Source organism: Heptranchias perlo, chromosome 2, assembly GCF_035084215.1.
Source record: "Heptranchias perlo isolate sHepPer1 chromosome 2, sHepPer1.hap1, whole genome shotgun sequence".
Taxonomy (NCBI): Eukaryota; Metazoa; Chordata; class Chondrichthyes; order Hexanchiformes; family Hexanchidae; genus Heptranchias; species Heptranchias perlo.
The window spans coordinates 5,964,124-5,981,439 of NC_090326.1; the positions used below are offsets into that span (position 1 = coordinate 5,964,124).

A 17,316-nucleotide genomic window follows, 5' to 3' on the forward strand; every position below is an offset into this window, starting at 1 on the left:
ACGCATTTCCTGACAGCTTGAGCATACATGTCCAGCTGAGGGCAGCGACCCTCCGGAGGAGTCCAGTTTGACTCTTTCCTCTTCGGTTGCTGTACCGCGGATCCCTCTGTCTGCTGTTCCGGATCGTCGATTGTCTCATTGGGTTCGCTGCTGAAATCTTGGGGTTTGTGGTAGAATTCCCGGAGCCTCATTCTCCTGATGAATTCCTCTGTGTCCGCCGCGAGACTAGTGGGGTCCATTTTGGTAGTGGGGCAGAAATTGAGCCCTCGGCTGAGAACTTCGATTTCGTCTGGTTGAAGGGTGTGGTCGGATAAATTGACAATAGACTTCCCTGTGGTTGCAACCGTGGTACCAGGGGAAGCTTGGTCGTTGCTGGTGGTGATGCCGAGTTTCTCAAGCTTCCTGCTCTTGGTTTTCATGTAGGCAGCGTAGTTCCGTTGCCTCGTCTGTTTGGCGGTATAACGTAGCTGGTCTGCTGTGTCCTGAGTACAGGTTGAGAGTATGGACTCTATCTTGGTTTCGAGGTTGTGGCGTCTGCTGTAGAGTTGGTGTATGAGATGGTTGCGGAGTGTGCGAGAGGTACGGCGGCAGAGTCTCTCAGCGTAATCTGAGTTGTATGTGGACTTGAGTGGGTTCGTGATCTGGAGTCCTTTCGGGATCTTGTCTGCTTTCTTGCAGCTCTGTAAAAACTTGATGTCTGTGTCTAAATGCGCGATCTTCTTGGATATCCTTTCCACTGTGAGCCGGCAGTTTGTGGTGTCGACACCACATTATATTGGACTGTGGGATCTAGAAATACCAGGAATGGAGACGAGCTCTAAGTACATTTTGTTACACCAAACAACGGTTGTCATGTTGTATTAAATTGCTCTCACTAATTTACAGCATTTTCCTCTCTGCCTCTAGTTACACAATTTTGTACAACAAAATCGGACTGATCCAGCAATTATGATTTCAATCATTGTTGAATAATGTTTGTACAGACTGTCTGTTACTGTATGTGAGCGAGATTCTGTATGCGAGCGAGTGAGATTCATTCTGTATCTGTCAGTCTCTGATACTCTGTGTGAGTGCGGGATTTATTCTGTACCTCTCAGTCTCTGGTACTGTGTGTGAGTGTGAGATTCATTCTGTATCTGTCAGTGTCTAGAACTGTGTGTGAGTGTGGGATTCATTCTGTGTCCCTCTGTCTCTGGTACTGCAAGTAGGTGAGGGATTCATTCTGTATCTGTCCATCTCTGTGCGTGAGTGAGGGATTCATTCTGCCTCTGTCAGTCTCTGGTACTCTGTGCGAGTGTGGGATTCATTCTGTATTGCTCAGTCTCTCGTACTTTACGTATATACGTACAAACATACGAATTAAGAGCAGGAGTAGGTCATTTGGCCCCTCGAGCCTGCTCTGCCATTTGATAATATCGTGACTGATCTGATTGTGACCTCAACCCTACTTTCCCGTCTACCTACTATAACCTTTGACTCCTTTGTTTAATCAGGAATCTATCTAACTCAGCCTTAAAAATATTCAATGACCCTGCCTCCACCACTCTCTGGGGAAGGGAGTTCCACAGACTCACGACCCTCTGAAAAATTCTCCTCATCTCCATCTTAAATGGGAGACCCATTACTTTTAAACTGTGGCCCCTAGTTCTAGTCTCTCCCACAAGGGGAAACATCCCCTCAGCATCTACCCCTTCTAGTCCCCTCAGGATCTTATATGTTTCAATAAGATCACCTCTCATTCTTCTAAACTCCAGTGTATACAGGCCCAACTTGTCCAACCTTTCTTCATAAGATAACCGCCTCATCCCAGGAATGAACCTCAGTCGAGTGAACCTTCTCTGAACTGCCTCCAAATCAATTATGTCCTTTCTTAAATAAGGAGACCAAAACTGTACACAGTATTCCAGATGTGGTCTCACCAATGTCCTGTCCAACTGTAGCAAAACATCTCTACTTTTATATTCCATTCCCCTTGCAATAAATGACAACATTCCATTTGCCTTCCTAATCACTTGCTGTACCTGCATACTAACTTTTTGTGATTCATGTACCCGGACACCCAGATCCCTCTACCTCAGAGTTCTGTAATCTCTCACCATTTAAATAATATACTGCTTTTCTATTCCTCCTGCCAAAGTGGACAAGTTCACATTTTCCGACATTATCTGCCAAATTTTTGCCCACTCACTTAACCTATCTAAATCCCTTTGCAGACTCCTTATGTCCTCTTCACAAATTACTTTCTGACCTGCCTTTGTGTCATCAGCAAATTTAGCAACCATACATTTGGTCCCTTCATCAAAGTCATTGATATAGATTGTAAATAGTTGAGGCCCAAGCACTGATCCCTGTGGCACTCCACTCATTACATCTTGCCAACCTGAAAATGGTCCATTTATGCCTTCTGTTTCCTGTTGGCTAACCAATCCTTTATCCATGCTAATATGTTACCCCCTACACCATGAGCTCTTATTTTGATGTGGCACCTTCTCAAAAGCCTTCCGCAAATCCAAGTACACCACACCCACAGGATCCCCTTTATCCATGTTGCTTTTTACTTCCTCAAAGAACTCAAATAAATTAGTCAAACACGATTTCCCTTAAACAAAGCTGTGTTGACTCTGCCTGATTGCATTGAGATTTTCTAAGTGCCCTGCTATAACGCCCTTAATAATAGATTTGTTCATTTTGCCTGTGACAGATGTTAAGCTAACTGGCCTGTAGTTTCCGGCTTTCTATCTTCCTCCTTTCTTGAATAGAGGAGTTACATTCATTATTTTCCAATCTGATGGGACCCATCCAGAATCTAGGGAATTTTGGAAAATTAATACCAATGCATCTACTATCTCTACAGCCACTTCTTTCAAGACCCTAGGATGAAGTCCGTCAGGACCTGGGGACTTGTCAGATTTTAGTTCTAATATTTTTTTCAAAACCCTTTCCCTGGTGATTGTAAATGTTTTAAGTTCCTCCCTCCCTTTCACCTCTTGATTCACAATTATTTCTGGCATGTTATTTGTATCCACTAAAGTGAAGATGGAGGCAAAATATCTGTTGCAATTATTCTGCCATTTCCTTATTCTCCATTATTAATTCCCCAGACACTCTCCAATGGACCAACGCTCACTTTACTTACTCTTTTCCTTTTTAAATACCTGTAGAAACTCTGACTATCTGTTTTATATTACTAGCTAGCTTTCTCTCGTACTCTAATTTCTCCCTCCTTATTATTCTTTTCATCATTCTTTGCTGTTTTTTTATAATCTGACCAATCTTCTGACCTGCCACTAATCTTCGCGGAATTGTATGATTTTTTTATTTCAATTTGATACTATCTAACTACCTAAGTTAGCCACGAATGGTACATTCTTTCTTTCTCACTGGAATGTATCTTTGAGTGTTATGAAATGTCACTTTATGTGAGTGAGGTATTTATTCTGTGTCTCTCAGTCTCTGGTATTGTAGGTGGGCGAGGAATTCATCCTGTATATGTCAGTCTCTGGAACAATGTGTGAATGAGGGATTCATTCTGTATCTGTCAGTCTCTGGTACTGTGTGTGAGTGATATCAATTCTGTATTTATCAGTCTGTGGTACTGTGTGTGACCACAGATACCTTCTGTATCTGAGTCTGTTACTGTACGTGAGTGTGGAATTCATTGTGTATACTGTATTTGAGTGTGAGATTTTTGGACTAGTATATTAAGTGTAACTCAGCCTGTACTAATGTAGGTGACTGTGTATTCATTTTATGTGATTACATTATGTATTTCAGTCTCTGGTACTGTGCGTCAATGTGGGATTCATTCTGTATCAGTCAGTCTCTGGTACTGTGTGTGAGTGTGGGATTCATTCCGTATCTGTCAGTCTCTGGTACTGTGTGTGAGTGTGGGATTCATTCTGTATCTGTGTGTCTCTGGCGCTGTGAGAGAGTGTGGGATTCATTCTATATCTCTATGTAATTTTTTTCACAGATTACATTATATTGTTCAATACTGCAGCTTTAATAACTTAATGTTTATATATCTTTTCTCATTATTTAATTGTTAAATATGGATACACTTTAGGATTTGATGTAGGTTTTAATCAGATAATGTGTGCGCTTTTTGGACTACTCTTCAATCAGTATCGCTGTGAACACAATTTTGAATGATAATGTATCTTTCAAACTGATATGGTGACATTTTTGAATTGGTATATAATGTGTAGCTCATTCTGTATCAACAAAATTGATATTGTATCCTTCAGTCTAATAATGTAACGGATTTTAGGACTGGTATATAATGTGTTTCGCAGTCTACACTAATAGAATTAATATTCTATTTTTACATCTCCTGCAGTGAGTGTGTTCTGAACTAGTATCTAATTTATTTCTCTGATTACACTTTCTTTCAGCATTTCTCAATCTGATATTGTAGATGAGTTTTGGACTTGTAGGTAATTTGTATCTCATGGTACACTATTCGGATGGATACTGCATGTATTAAACTCACGTGTGTGGGAGTTCTGGGCTAGTATTCAATTTGAATCTCGGGCTACGGTGTTGGGAAATAATTCTGTACCTTTCAATTGGGCACCATGTGTGATTTCTATCTGGTATTTAATTGGTAGCTAATGTGGCTCTGTTGTGAGATTGACACAGTGCCTTTCAATCTGATAGTGTGATTTTGGACTGGGATTTTTGTACCTACCTGTCAGCGGTACTGAGTTAGGGTGAAATGGAAACAGTGTCTGCCTCACCTGCTCTGTTTGACTGTTGGATTGAAAATGTGTCTCTGGAACTTGGGATCAGGGTGGGACTGACCACTTCTGCTGTCTGAGACTGTGGAACTGATGGCCTGTCTGCGTCTCTGTGCTCGGTGAGTGATAATATACCTAGTGTTACATAGAAACATAGAAAATAGGAGCAGGAGTCGGCCATTCGGTCCTTCGAGCCTGCTCCACCATTCAACATGATCATGGCTGATCCTCTATCTCAATACCATATTCCCGCTCTCTCCCCATACCCCTTGATGCCTTCTGTGTATAGAAATCTATCTAGCTCCTTCTTAAATATATTCAGTGACTTGACCTCCACAGCCTTCTGTGGTAGAGAATTCCACAGGTTCACCACCCTCTGAGTGAAGGAATTACTCCTCATCTCAGTCCTAAATGTTCTACCCCATATTCTGAGACTGTGACCCCTCATTCTGGACTCCCCCAGCCAGGAGATACATCCTCCCTGCATCCAGTCTGTCAGAATTTTATATGTTTCAATGAGATCCCCTCTCATTCTTCTAAACTCGAGTGAATACAGGCTGAGTCGACCCAATCTCTCCTCATACAACAGTCCTGCCATCCCAGGAATCAGTCTGGTGAACCTTCGCTGAACTCCCTCCATGGCAAGTATATCCTTTCTTAGGTAAGGAGAACAAAACTGCACACAGTACTCCATGTGTCATCTCACCAAGGCCCTGTATAACTGCAGTAAGACATCCTTGCTCCTGTAGTCAAATCCTCTTGAAATGAAGGCCAACATACTAGTTGCCTTACGAACTGCTTGCTGCACCTGCATATCTGCTTTCAGTGACTGGTGTACAAGGACATCCAGGCCCCTTTGTACATCAACATTTCCCAATCTATCACCATTTAAATAATACTCTGCCTTTCTGTTTTTCCTTCCGAAGTAGATAACTGCACATTTATCCACATTGTACTGCCTCTGCAATGTATCTGCCCACTCACTCAATTTGTCTAAATCGCCTTGAAGCCTCTTTGCTGCATCCTCACAAATCATGATCCCAACTAGTTTTGTGTCGTCAGCAAACTTGGAAATATTACATTTGGTTCCCTCATCCAAATCATTGATATATATTGGGCCCCAGCTATTCACAAGCACTGATCCCTGCGGTACCCCAATCATCGCTGCCTGCCACGCAGAAAAGACCCATTTATTCCTACTCTCCGTTAACCAATTTTCAATCCATGCCAGTATATTACCACCAATCCCATGTGCTTTAATTTTGTACAGTAACCTCTTGTGTGGGACTTTATCAAAGGCCTTCTGAAAATCCAAATAAACCACATTCACCGGTTCTCCCTTATCTATTCTACCAGTTACACTCTCAAAAAACTCCAGTAGGTTTGTCAAACACAATGCCCTTTCATAAATCCATGTTGACTTTGTCTAATCCTGTTGATATTTTCTAAGTGTCCTGTTATCACATCCTTTATAATAGACTCGAGCATTTTCCCTACTACTGATGTTAGGCTAACCAGTCTCTAGTTCCTTGCTTTCTCTCTCCCTCCTTTTTTAAATAGTGGGGTTACATTTGCCACCCTCCAATCTGCAGGAACTGTTCCATAATCTATAGAATTTTGGAAGATGATAACCAATGCATCCACTATTTCCATGGCTACCTCTTTTAGTACTCTGGGATGCACATTATCAGTCCCTGAGGATTTATTGGCTTTCAGTCCCATTAATTTCTCCAGCACTATTTTTTTTTTACTAATACTAATTTCCTCTAATTCCTCCTTCTCACTAGTCCCTTGGTTCCCTTGCATTTCTGGGAAGTTATTTGTGTCCTCTTCCATAAAGACAGAACCAAAGTATTTGTTTAATTGCTCTGCCATTTCCCTGTTCCCCAATATAAATTCTCCCATTTCTGACTGTAAGGGACCTACATTTGTCTTCACTAATCCTTTTCTTTTTACATACTTGTAGAAGCTTTCACAGTCCATTTTTATGTTCCTTGCAAGTTTACTCTCATACTCTATTTTTCCCCTTTTAAATCAATCTTATGGTCCTTTTTTGCTGAATTCTAAACTGCTCCCAATCTTCAGACTTGCTGCTTTTTCTGGCAACTGTATATGATTCCTCTTTGGATCGAATACTATCCTTAATTTCTTTTGTTAGCCATGGTTGGGCCACATTTCCTTCTGTGTTTTTGCGCCAGAAAGGAATGTATAATTGTTGTAATTCATGCATTTGTTCCTTAAATGTTGCCATTGCCTATCCTCCGTCATGACTTTTAATGAAGCTTCCCAATCTATCAGAGCCAACTCACTCCTCATACCTTCGTAGTTTCCTTTGTTTAGATTTAGGACCCTAGTTTCGGATTGGACAACTTCACTTTCCATCTTAATGAAGAATTCTATCATGTTATGGTCACTTAAGCCGACAGGACCGTGCACAACAAGATTATTAATTAACCCCTTCTCATTGCACAATAACCAATCTAGGATAGCCTGTTCCCTGGTTGGCTCCTGAATGTACTGGTCTAAAAAAACCATCTCGTAGACACTCCAGGAATTCATCCTCCACAGTATTATTGCTAATTTGGTTTGGCCAATCTATATGTAGATTAAAGTCACCCATGATTACTGTAGTACCCTTGTTACATGCGTCTCTAATTTCCTGTTTGATGCCATCCCCTATATTACCACTACTGTTTGGAGCTCTATAGACAACTCCCACCAGTGTTTTCTGCCCCTTGGTGCTACTTAACTCCACCCAGACTGATTCTACATCTTGATTTTGTGAGCCAATATCCTTTCTCACTATTGCTCTGATTTCATATTTTGTCTTATTCCCATTTTTTCTTACCCGGACCCTATTTGTTAATGCACTCTTTTGTTTCTATGCTCTGTCCCTTCCGGACACAATCTGGTTATCCTTACCCCAATCACTTTCCTGCACTGCTCCTTCGAATTTTCTCTTTAGCATTCTAGATTTTTCTCAAACAGGGCCCTCCCACCCCCCCTTATTTAGATTAAAGCTCTATCTACCTCCCTAGTTATTCAATTCACTAGAACTCTGGTCCCAGCATGGTTCAGGTGTAGTCCATCCCAATGGAACAGCTCTCTCTTTCCCCAGTACTGGTGTCAGTGACCCACGAATCGAAACCCACTTCTCCCACACTAATCTTTGAGTCACTCATTCATCTCCCTGATCCTATTGACCCTGTGCCAATTTGCTCGTGGCTCAGGTAATATTCCAGAGTTTATTACCTTTGTGGTTCTGCTTTTTAATTTAGTCCTGAGCTGCTCAAACTCCCTCAGCAGAACCTCTTTCTTAGTCCTACCTATGTCGTTGGTGCCTACATGGACCACGGCAACTGGATCCTCCCCCTCCCAAAGTTCATCTCCAGCCCGGAGATGTCCTTAACCCTGGCACTGGGTAGGCAACACAGCCTTCGGGACTCATGCTCCTGGCAGTAGAGAATAGTATCAATCCCCCTAATTATACTGTCGCCTCCTACATCCACCTTCCTTTTTACTCCCCTCACTTGAACGACTTCCTGTATGATGGTGCTGTGGTCAGTTTGCTCGTCCTCCCCACAGTCCCCGCACTTGCCCACAAGGGTTGCAAGAACCTCAAATCAATTGGACAAGCGCAGGGACTGAGGCTCCTGCAATATTACCTGCTGGATCCCCGTACCTGCCTCACTCATAGTCACACCCTCCTGTCCCTGACCACATGTCAATTCTAAAGTATTTAATTTAAGGGGTGTGGCTGCCTCCTGGAGCAAAAGATGCAGGTCGCTTTCTCCCTCCCTGATGTCTCGCCATGTCCGCAGCTCGGACTCCAGCTCCTCAAATCAGAGCCAAAGTTCCTCGAGCCGTAGACACTTACTGCAGATGTATTCGCCCTGGACAAAATGTCCACAAGCTCTGACATATTGCAGCAGCAACACATCTCCTGTTCTCCCATTATTTTATTTAATTAATTTAGTGTTAATCAAATTATTTACCTTGTTTAATTTTAGATTCATTAAATTAAGTTTAGTTTTAAAAAATAAGTTATATGCTCCATGTTAACTTAAAACTTAGCCCACAGTCACTACCAATCACTTACCTGTCTCACCTGTGAGTCACACTGCAGTTTTCTCTTGTTGCAGGTCTGCTGATTTTATCCCCGCTCTCGAACTTCTGCTGCTCAGGTCCGCCGCCGCTCTGCAGAAAAAGTTAGGAAAAAAAAAGGCAAAGCAGCACCTCCATCCCCCTCTTCACCAAACACCTACACTTACCAAATTCTCAAGCCAGTCACTCTGTGCCCGTTGCACTCACAGGCCCGGTATTTCTACTGTTTGTAACTCAGATGAGTCAGCCCTGCTCCGCTACTGTTTCAGGAACCAGTTTAACCTAGCTAACCAATTAACTAATGACAGCGGCTCTCCAGTAGGAAAGCTTGCTTGTTTGTCTCGGTTTAAGCCATACAGAAACTTTAAAAATTAAAGTTTAAAATTGAACTCAAACAGTTGATCTTACTTAAAAGTTAATAGCAATTAACACTAGATTTTAAAAGTGATTAACCCTTAAGGTCCCACACTTACTAAACTCTCAAGTTGCTCACTCTGTGCCCACTACACTCAGTGTATGTCAGATGGAGGAAACATCACATCTATTCTTGGCCCTTCAAGAATTTTCCTTGTTGGAAGAAAAATATATCTTGTAATTCAAGAAGAGGTGAGATAGAAAATACAAAATTGATCAGTTTAACAACTCTGTTAATAATCATTTGAAATATCCACAAATGAAAACCAGCGATACAACCAACATCACTGTCTGACTCCATTGCAGTGCTGCAGCACTCAGCTTCTGCACACCAGGTGTGTTGGGCTGTTTCACAACAATTCAGTGACATCCAGACACAACCCAACCCCTGCACTGATCCATGAATGGGACTACCCGATGGGGAGGGACCTTTGTACAGGTCAGGTTTCTAATCCCCTCTCCCATGGGACGAACCGTTCAACCGAAACCAAACAGCCGCTGTTTAAATTGTGTCCTTCACTGTACTCACCTGGTGCCTGCAATAGATGCTCTTTGTATAACTCCCCACATCCTTAATGTCCATCTGTATTTCCACAGCTCACTGACCAATAACAACAAACAGGGTGAGACTGGAAGTAATCCAGGAACATTCACTACTGGCCCTGGGGAGAGAAAGCAGCAATGATTTTAATAGCAGGTTCTTCCCATTCTGTCTCCCTTCCCCTGGACACACCCTGTACACACACAGACCCAGAGTGGCCTCACCCTTCCCCCTCTCACTCCATGTTCCGGGACCAGTTCCTGATCCACTCCGCCTCTTACAAACAGCCCCCGGACTCCCCCTGCCCTTCCCCCTGACTCAATGCCGATCTCTGAGCCCATCTGCGGACACGGTCCCGGAGCGATGAGCTGCTGTAACGAGGCTGCTCTTTGCTCCCTTCCCCCGGGGGCCGTGATCTCTCCATTCCCGGCTGTTTTAAACCATTTCTTCCGCTCACTGAGGGAATTGAGCCCAGGGGCAGAGCTGGGGGAGGGGAGCGCGCATGCGCACTTCTGCTCACTAACACCCAGCGCTGGGAGCGGGGTTCAATCACGCATGCGCAGATATCTGCTTTAATTCAGATTAAAATCGATGGAAACTTTCCCCAGTTGGAATTTTTCAGATTCTGAGCAAAGGAACTGAGACTGGGGGAAAGGTCAGAGGGAATGGGGTCACAGACAGAGCAGGAACAGGTCCCGGAATGGAAAACAGATGGGATTCCACCAGTGCCCAACGCTGGAATCCAGACTGACTTTACAATCTCTAACTATTAAACTAGATGTTTCCATCCCTGCTGTTTCTCTCGGTATCTTTTAATGGTAAAGAGTCTTTCATGGATAAAGTGGGCGGCTGTGAAATGAGCCAATGGGTTCTGTTCATTCTTGGCCCCTTTACTGATAAAGTAACGTGTGAGTCCGAAACTGGAGGGGGGATTTCTCAAACCAATCCTGGAGAATTGTAAACAATTTTACAACACCAAGTTATAGTCCAGCAATTTTATTTTAAATTCACAAGCTTTCGGAGGCTACATCGTTCACCTGAGGAAGGAGGTAGCCTCCGAAAGCTTGTGAATTTAAAATAAAATTGCTGGACTATAACTTGGTGTTGTAAAATTGTTTACAATTGTCAACCCCAGTCCATCACCGGCATCTCCACATCAATCCTGGAGAAACGTGGGAGGAAAGTGGGAGTCGGTGTGTTTGTAGGGACCGTGCAGGATTAATATCAGACACAACGGTCCCAGATTAATTTAACCGGAGTGAAACTCTCGATCACTGAGAATAATACCGAACGGTCCTGAGCTGCAAAACTGCAGATATTACAACAGGCAAGAGAGGGTTAAAGGTGGCCGATTGTTTTTGTCATTCTCTGCTCTGTACCTGCGTGTGAGATTAATAGTGTGTCTGTCTCTGGTACAATATCAGTGAGAGATGAGATTGCATCTTCTGTCTCCCCAACGGGATCTTTCTGTATTAACCGGAACTTTACAGGTCAGACTGGAACTGATACTGTGTATGTCTGTCTGTTGTTGTGTCTCTCTGCCCTCTGTCTCTCACCATGTCCCTCTCTCTCTGGTGCTGTTTTTGTCGGAGGGATACTGTTACTGAGCGTGATATGGTCACATTGATAGGAAGTCCAAGACTGACAGTGTGTGTGTTTCTCTCTCTAGTGCTGAACATTAAGGTGGGATGCTGTTTGAAATAAAACACTGAAAATGGGATGCCGGGGCCGGGCCTCACAGTAACGGGGGATGTTTTCGGCTCCAGTCCTAGTTCATGGTCATTTTCTTTTCACAGATTCAGGGCGAGAGTCTCTGTGAGACGGTAAAACTGGCGGAGAAACTCCGCGTCACAACTCAAACCCCAACTCATGAAATTCTCCAAATCAGCTGGAATAAAGTGTTTATAAACTGCTGAACCTGTCTGGGAGGGGATGTGGGGAGATAGAATCGGGTCTGGGAAATGGAAGGAGGCGGGTTGACTTGTTATAGAAGGGATTGTACTTAGGCAGGAATATTACTGACTGTTAATTGTAACTGGGCTTATTAAAAAGCTGCGGGTTTCTGGAATCCTTGAATATGAAACCCGAGTCTGTAAGGGTTTGTGCGGAGCGCTGTGTTTCGGTTCCATTATCGATAAACGGTTTGAAATTGGCGGTTGGAGAGATCTGGAGGTGGAGCTGGAAGATCAGAGGCCGCTCTCCGCTCTGTCACTGTCTCCTCCCCTCCCCTCCCGCCCTCTCTCTTTAATCCCTCATATTTTTTTTATTCGTTCATGGGATGTGGGCGTCGCTGGCGAGGCCAGCATTTATTGCCCATCCCTAATTACCCTTGAGAAGGTGGTGGTGAGCCGCCTTCTTGAACCGCTGCAGTCCGTGTGGTGAAGGTTCTCCCACAGTGCTGTTAGGAAGGGAGTTCCAGGATTTTGACCCAGTGACGATGAAGGAACGGCGATATATTTCCAAGTCGGGATGGTGTGTGACTTGGAGGGGAATGTGCAGGTGGTGTTGTTCCCATGTGCCTGCTGCTCTTGTCCTTCTTGGTGGTAGAGGTCGCGGGTTTGGGAGGTGCTGTCGAAGAAGCCTTGGCGAGTTGTTGCAGTGCATCCTGTGGATGGTACACACTGCAGCCAGTGCACCGGTGGTGAAGGGAGTGAATATTTAGGGTGGTGGATGAGGTGCTAATCAAGCAGGCTGCTTTGTCCTGGATGGTGTTGAGCTTCTTGAGTGTTGTTGGAGCTGCATTCATCCAGGCAAGTGGAGAGTATTCCATCACACTCCTGATTTGTGCCTTGTAGATGGTGGAAAGGCTTTGGGGAGTCAGGAGGTGAGTCACTCGCCACAGAATACCCAGCCTCTGAACTGCTCTTGTAGCCGCATTATTTATGTGGCTGTTCCAGATAAGTTTATGGTCAATGGTGAACCTCAGGATGTTGATGGTGGGGGATTCGGTGATGGTAATGCCATTGAATGTCAAGGGGAGGTGGTTAGACTCTCGCTTGTTGGAGATGGTCATTGCCTGGCACTTATCTGGCGCGAATGTTACTTGCCACTTATCAGCCCAAGCCTAGATGTTGTCCAGGTCTTGCTGCATGCGGGCACGGACTGCTTCATTATCTGAGGGGTTGCGAATGGAACTGAACACTGTGCAATCATTCGCGAACATCTCCATTTCTGACCTTATGATGGAGGGAAGGTCATTAATGAAGCAGCTGAAGATAGTTGGGCCTCGGATGATGCCCTGAGGAACTCCTGCAGCAATGTCCTGGACCTGAGATGATTGGCCTCCAACAACCACTACCATCTTCCTTTGTGCTAGGTATGACTCCATCCACTGGAGAGCTTTCCCCCGATTCCCTTTGACTTCAATTTTACTAGGGCTCCTTGGTGCCACACTTGGTCAAATGCTGCCTTGATGTCAAGGGCAGTCACTCTCACCTCACCTCTGGAATTCAGCTCTTTTGTCCATGTTTGGACCAAGGCTGTAATGAGGTCTGGAGCCGAGTGGTCCTGGTGGAACCCAAACTGAGCATCGGTGACCAGGTTATTGGTGAGTAAGTGCCACTTGATAGCACTGTCGACGACACCTTCCATCACTTTGCTGATGATTGAGAGTGGACTGATGAGGCAGTAATTGGCCAGATTGGATTTGTCCTGCTTTTTGTGGACAGGGCAATTTTCCACATTGTCGGGTAGGTGCTGACATTGTAGCTGTACTGGAACAGTTTGGCTCGAAGTACGGCTAGTTCTGGAGCACAAGTCTTCAGCACTACAGCTGGGATGTTGTCGGGACACATTCTTCCTTTGTATTAATTATACCCCCCAATTTGCTGTCATCCACAAATTTTGAAATTGTACTTCCGATTCCCGGATCCAAGCCGTTTTGTAAATTGTGAACAACAATGGTCCCAGCACCGATCCCTGTGGAACACCACTTCCCACTTTTTGCCAGTCTGAGCAGCTACCCTTCACCCCTACTCTCTGATTTCTGTTTTGTCGCCAGTTTGCCATCCATTCTGCTGCATGTTCCCTGACTCCACATGCTCTGAACTTAGCCCTGAGTCTGAAATGCGGCATCTTATCGAAGGCCTTCTGAAAATTCAAATATATTACATCTACTACATTAACCTTGTCTACTCTTTCTGTTTCTTCTTCAAAGATTACAACAAGGTTGGTCCTGTCCTTGTCCTGTTATTGGATTAGATCTTGGTCGATTTACTTGCTCTTGGAGCGCTCAGTGCTGGTTTTCTTCGGCAGCAGCACGGCCTGGATATTAGGCAGAACCCCGCCCTGAGCGATGGTCACCCCTCCCAGCAGCTTGTTGAGCTCCTCGTCGTTGCGGACGGCCAGCTGCAGGTGTCTGGGGATGATGCGGGTCTTCTTGTTGTCGTGGGCCGCGTTGCCGGCCAGCTCAAGGATTTCAGCCGTCAGATACTCGAGCACAGCAGCCAGATAGACCGGGGCTCCGGCACCCACACGTTCAGCATAGTTCCCCCTTCGCAGGAGCCTGTGAACACGGCCCACAGGGAACTGCAGTCCGGCCCGGGATGAGCGAGACTTGACCTTGGCTCGTACTTTACCGCCGGATTTTCCTCTTCCAGACATTTCCACAATCTCACAAACACTTTCACAAAGAATGAAGAAATCCTCCCGCACTCGCCCTTCTTATACCTTCTGGAGGATTACAGTGGGGCAATTGTGATTGGTCACTCTCAGAGTGTTTGCGCTGCCTGCCAACCCTCACTGATATCCTTCAACTGCTGTAATATTGTCCTTCAGTAATATTGCTGCTCCTCCTCTCTCTATTTCCCTGCCCCTTCTGAAGATCGTATAGACTTGAATATTAAGCAGCCATTTGTGCCCAGCAGGTAGTCTGTAATGATTTAATGTAATTATTTAACTTTACATAATGGCTGATGTGTGCTGTGGCAAAATGTATTTACAGCTGGTCAAGTATTGCAGGTATGGACTATCCAGGTGTTACAGGTATGGACTATCTCTCCAGGTATTGCAGGTATGGACTATCTCTCCGGGTATTACAGGTATGGACTATCTCTCCGGGTATTACAGGTATGGACTATCTCTCCAGGTATTGCAGGTATGGACTATCTCTCCAGGTATTGCAGGTATGGAATATCTCTCCAGGTATTACAGGTATGGACTATCTCTCCAATTATTACAGGTATGGACTATCTCTCCAGGTATTGCAGGTATGGACTATCTCTCCAAGTATTACAGGTATGGACTATCTCTCCAAGTATTACAGGTATGGACTATCTCTCCAAGTATTACAGGTATGGACTATCTCCCCGGGTATTACAGGTATGGACTATCTCTCCAATTATTGCAGGTATGGACTATCTCTCCAGGTATTACAGGTATGGGCTATCTCTCCAAGTATTACAGGTATGGGCTATCTCTCCAAGTATTACAGGTATGGACTATCTCTCCGGGTATTACAGGTATGGACTATCTCTCCAACTATTGCAGGTATGGACTATCTCTCCAAGTATTACAGGTATGGACTATCTCTCCAAGTATTACAGGTATGGACTATCTCTCCAATTATTACAGGTATGGACTATCTCTCCAAGTATTACAGGTATGGACTATCTCCCCGGGTATTACAGGTATGGACTATCTCTCCAATTATTGCAGATATGGACTATCTCTCCAGGTATTACAGGTATGGGCTATCTCTCCAAGTATTACAGGTATGGGCTATCTATCCAAGTATTACAGGTATGGACTATCTCTCCAGGTATTACAGGTATGGACTATCTCTCCAAGTATTACAGGTATGGACTATCTCTCCAAATATTACAGGTATGGAATATCTCTCCAGGTATTGCAGGTATGGACTATCTCTCCAAGTATTGTAGTTCTGGACTATCTCTCCAAGTATTACAGGTATGGACTATCTCTCTGGGTATTACAGGTATGGACTATCTCTCCAAGTATTGTAGTTCTGGATTATCTCTCCAAGTATTACAGGTATGGACTATCTCTCCAAGTATTACAGGTATGGACTATCTCTCCAAGTATTACAGGTATGGACTATCTCTCCAGGTATTGCAGGTATGGACTATCTCTCCAAGTATTGTAGTTCTGGACTATCTCTTCAAGTATTACAGGTATGGACTATCTCTCTGGGTATTACAGGTATGGGCTATCTCTCCAAGTATTACAGGTATGGGCTATCTCTCCAACTATTGCAGGTATGGACTATCTCTCCAAGTATTACAGGTATGGACTATCTCTCCAAGTATTACAGGTATGGACTATCTCTCCAATTATTACAGGTATGGACTATCTCTCCAAGTATTACAGGTATGGACTATCTCCCCGGGTATTACAGGTATGGACTATCTCTCCAATTATTGCAGGTATGGACTATCTCTCCAGGTATTACAGGTATGGGCTATCTCTCCAAGTATTACAGGTATGGGCTATCTATCCAAGTATTACAGGTATGGACTATCACTCCAGGTATTACAGGTATGGACTATCTCTCCAAGTATTACAGGTATGGACTATCTCTCCAAGTATTACAGGTATGGGCTATCTCTCCGGGTATTACAGGTATGGGCTATCTCTCCGGGTATTGCAGGTATGGACTATCTCTCCAAGTATTGTAGTTCTGGACTACCTCTCCAAGTATTACAGGTATGGACTATCTCTCCGGGTATTACAGGTATGGGCTATCTCTCCAAGTATTACAGGTATGGGCTATCTATCCAAGTATTACAGGTATGGACTATCTCTCCAAGTATTACAGGTATGGAATATCTCTCCAGGTATTGCAGGTATGGACTATCTCTCCAAGTATTGTAGTTCTGGACTATCTCTCCAAGTATTACAGGTATGGACTATCTCTCCGGGTATTACAGGTATGGACTATCTCTCCACGTATTGTAGTTCTGGACTATCTCTCCAAGTATTACAGGTATGGACTATCTCTCCAAGTATTACAGGTATGGACTATCTCTCCAAGTATTACAGGTATGGACTATCTCTCCAGGTATTGCAGGTATGGACTATCTCTCCAAGTATTGTAGTTCTGGACTATCTCTCCAAGTATTACAGGTATGGACTATCTCTTCGGGTATTACAGGTATGGGCTATCTCTCCAAGTATTACAGGTATGGGCTATCTCTCCAAGTATTACAGGTATGGACAATCTCTCCAACTATTGCAGGTATGGACTATCTCTCCAAGTATTACAGGTATGGACTATCTCTCCAAGTATTACAGGTATGGACTATCTCTCCAATTATTACAGGTATGGACTATCTCTCCAAGTATTACAGGTATGGACTATCTCCCCGGGTAATACAGGTATGGACTATCTCTCCAATTATTGCAGGTATGGACTATCTCTCCAGGTATTACAGGTATGGGCTATCTCTCCAAGTATTAAAGGTATGGGCTATCTATCCAAGTATTACAGGTATGGACTATCTCTCCAGGTATTACAGGTATGGACTATCTCTCCAAGTATTACAGATATGGACTATCTCT

General features: G+C 44.1%; 1 protein-coding gene and 1 long non-coding RNA gene across 2 annotated transcripts; both read right to left on the reverse strand.

Annotated features, from left to right (window-relative positions):
• Positions 1–293: 293 nt before the first annotated feature.
• On the reverse strand, positions 294–10,357 carry LOC137334844 (uncharacterized). Its single transcript, XR_010966257.1, has 3 exons — positions 10,023–10,357; positions 8,839–9,919; positions 294–789 (listed from the first exon to the last, which is right to left on the reverse strand). It is a non-coding gene; the product is annotated as an uncharacterized lncRNA (long non-coding RNA).
• A 3,482-nt stretch (positions 10,358–13,839) lies between these two features.
• On the reverse strand, positions 13,840–14,400 carry LOC137332874 (histone H2A.J-like). Its single transcript, XM_067996854.1, has one exon. The coding sequence runs from the start codon at positions 14,398–14,400 to the stop codon at positions 14,011–14,013; it is 390 nt and encodes a 129-aa protein (XP_067852955.1). The 3' UTR covers positions 13,840–14,010.
• Between the last annotated feature and the right edge of the window lie 2,916 nt (positions 14,401–17,316).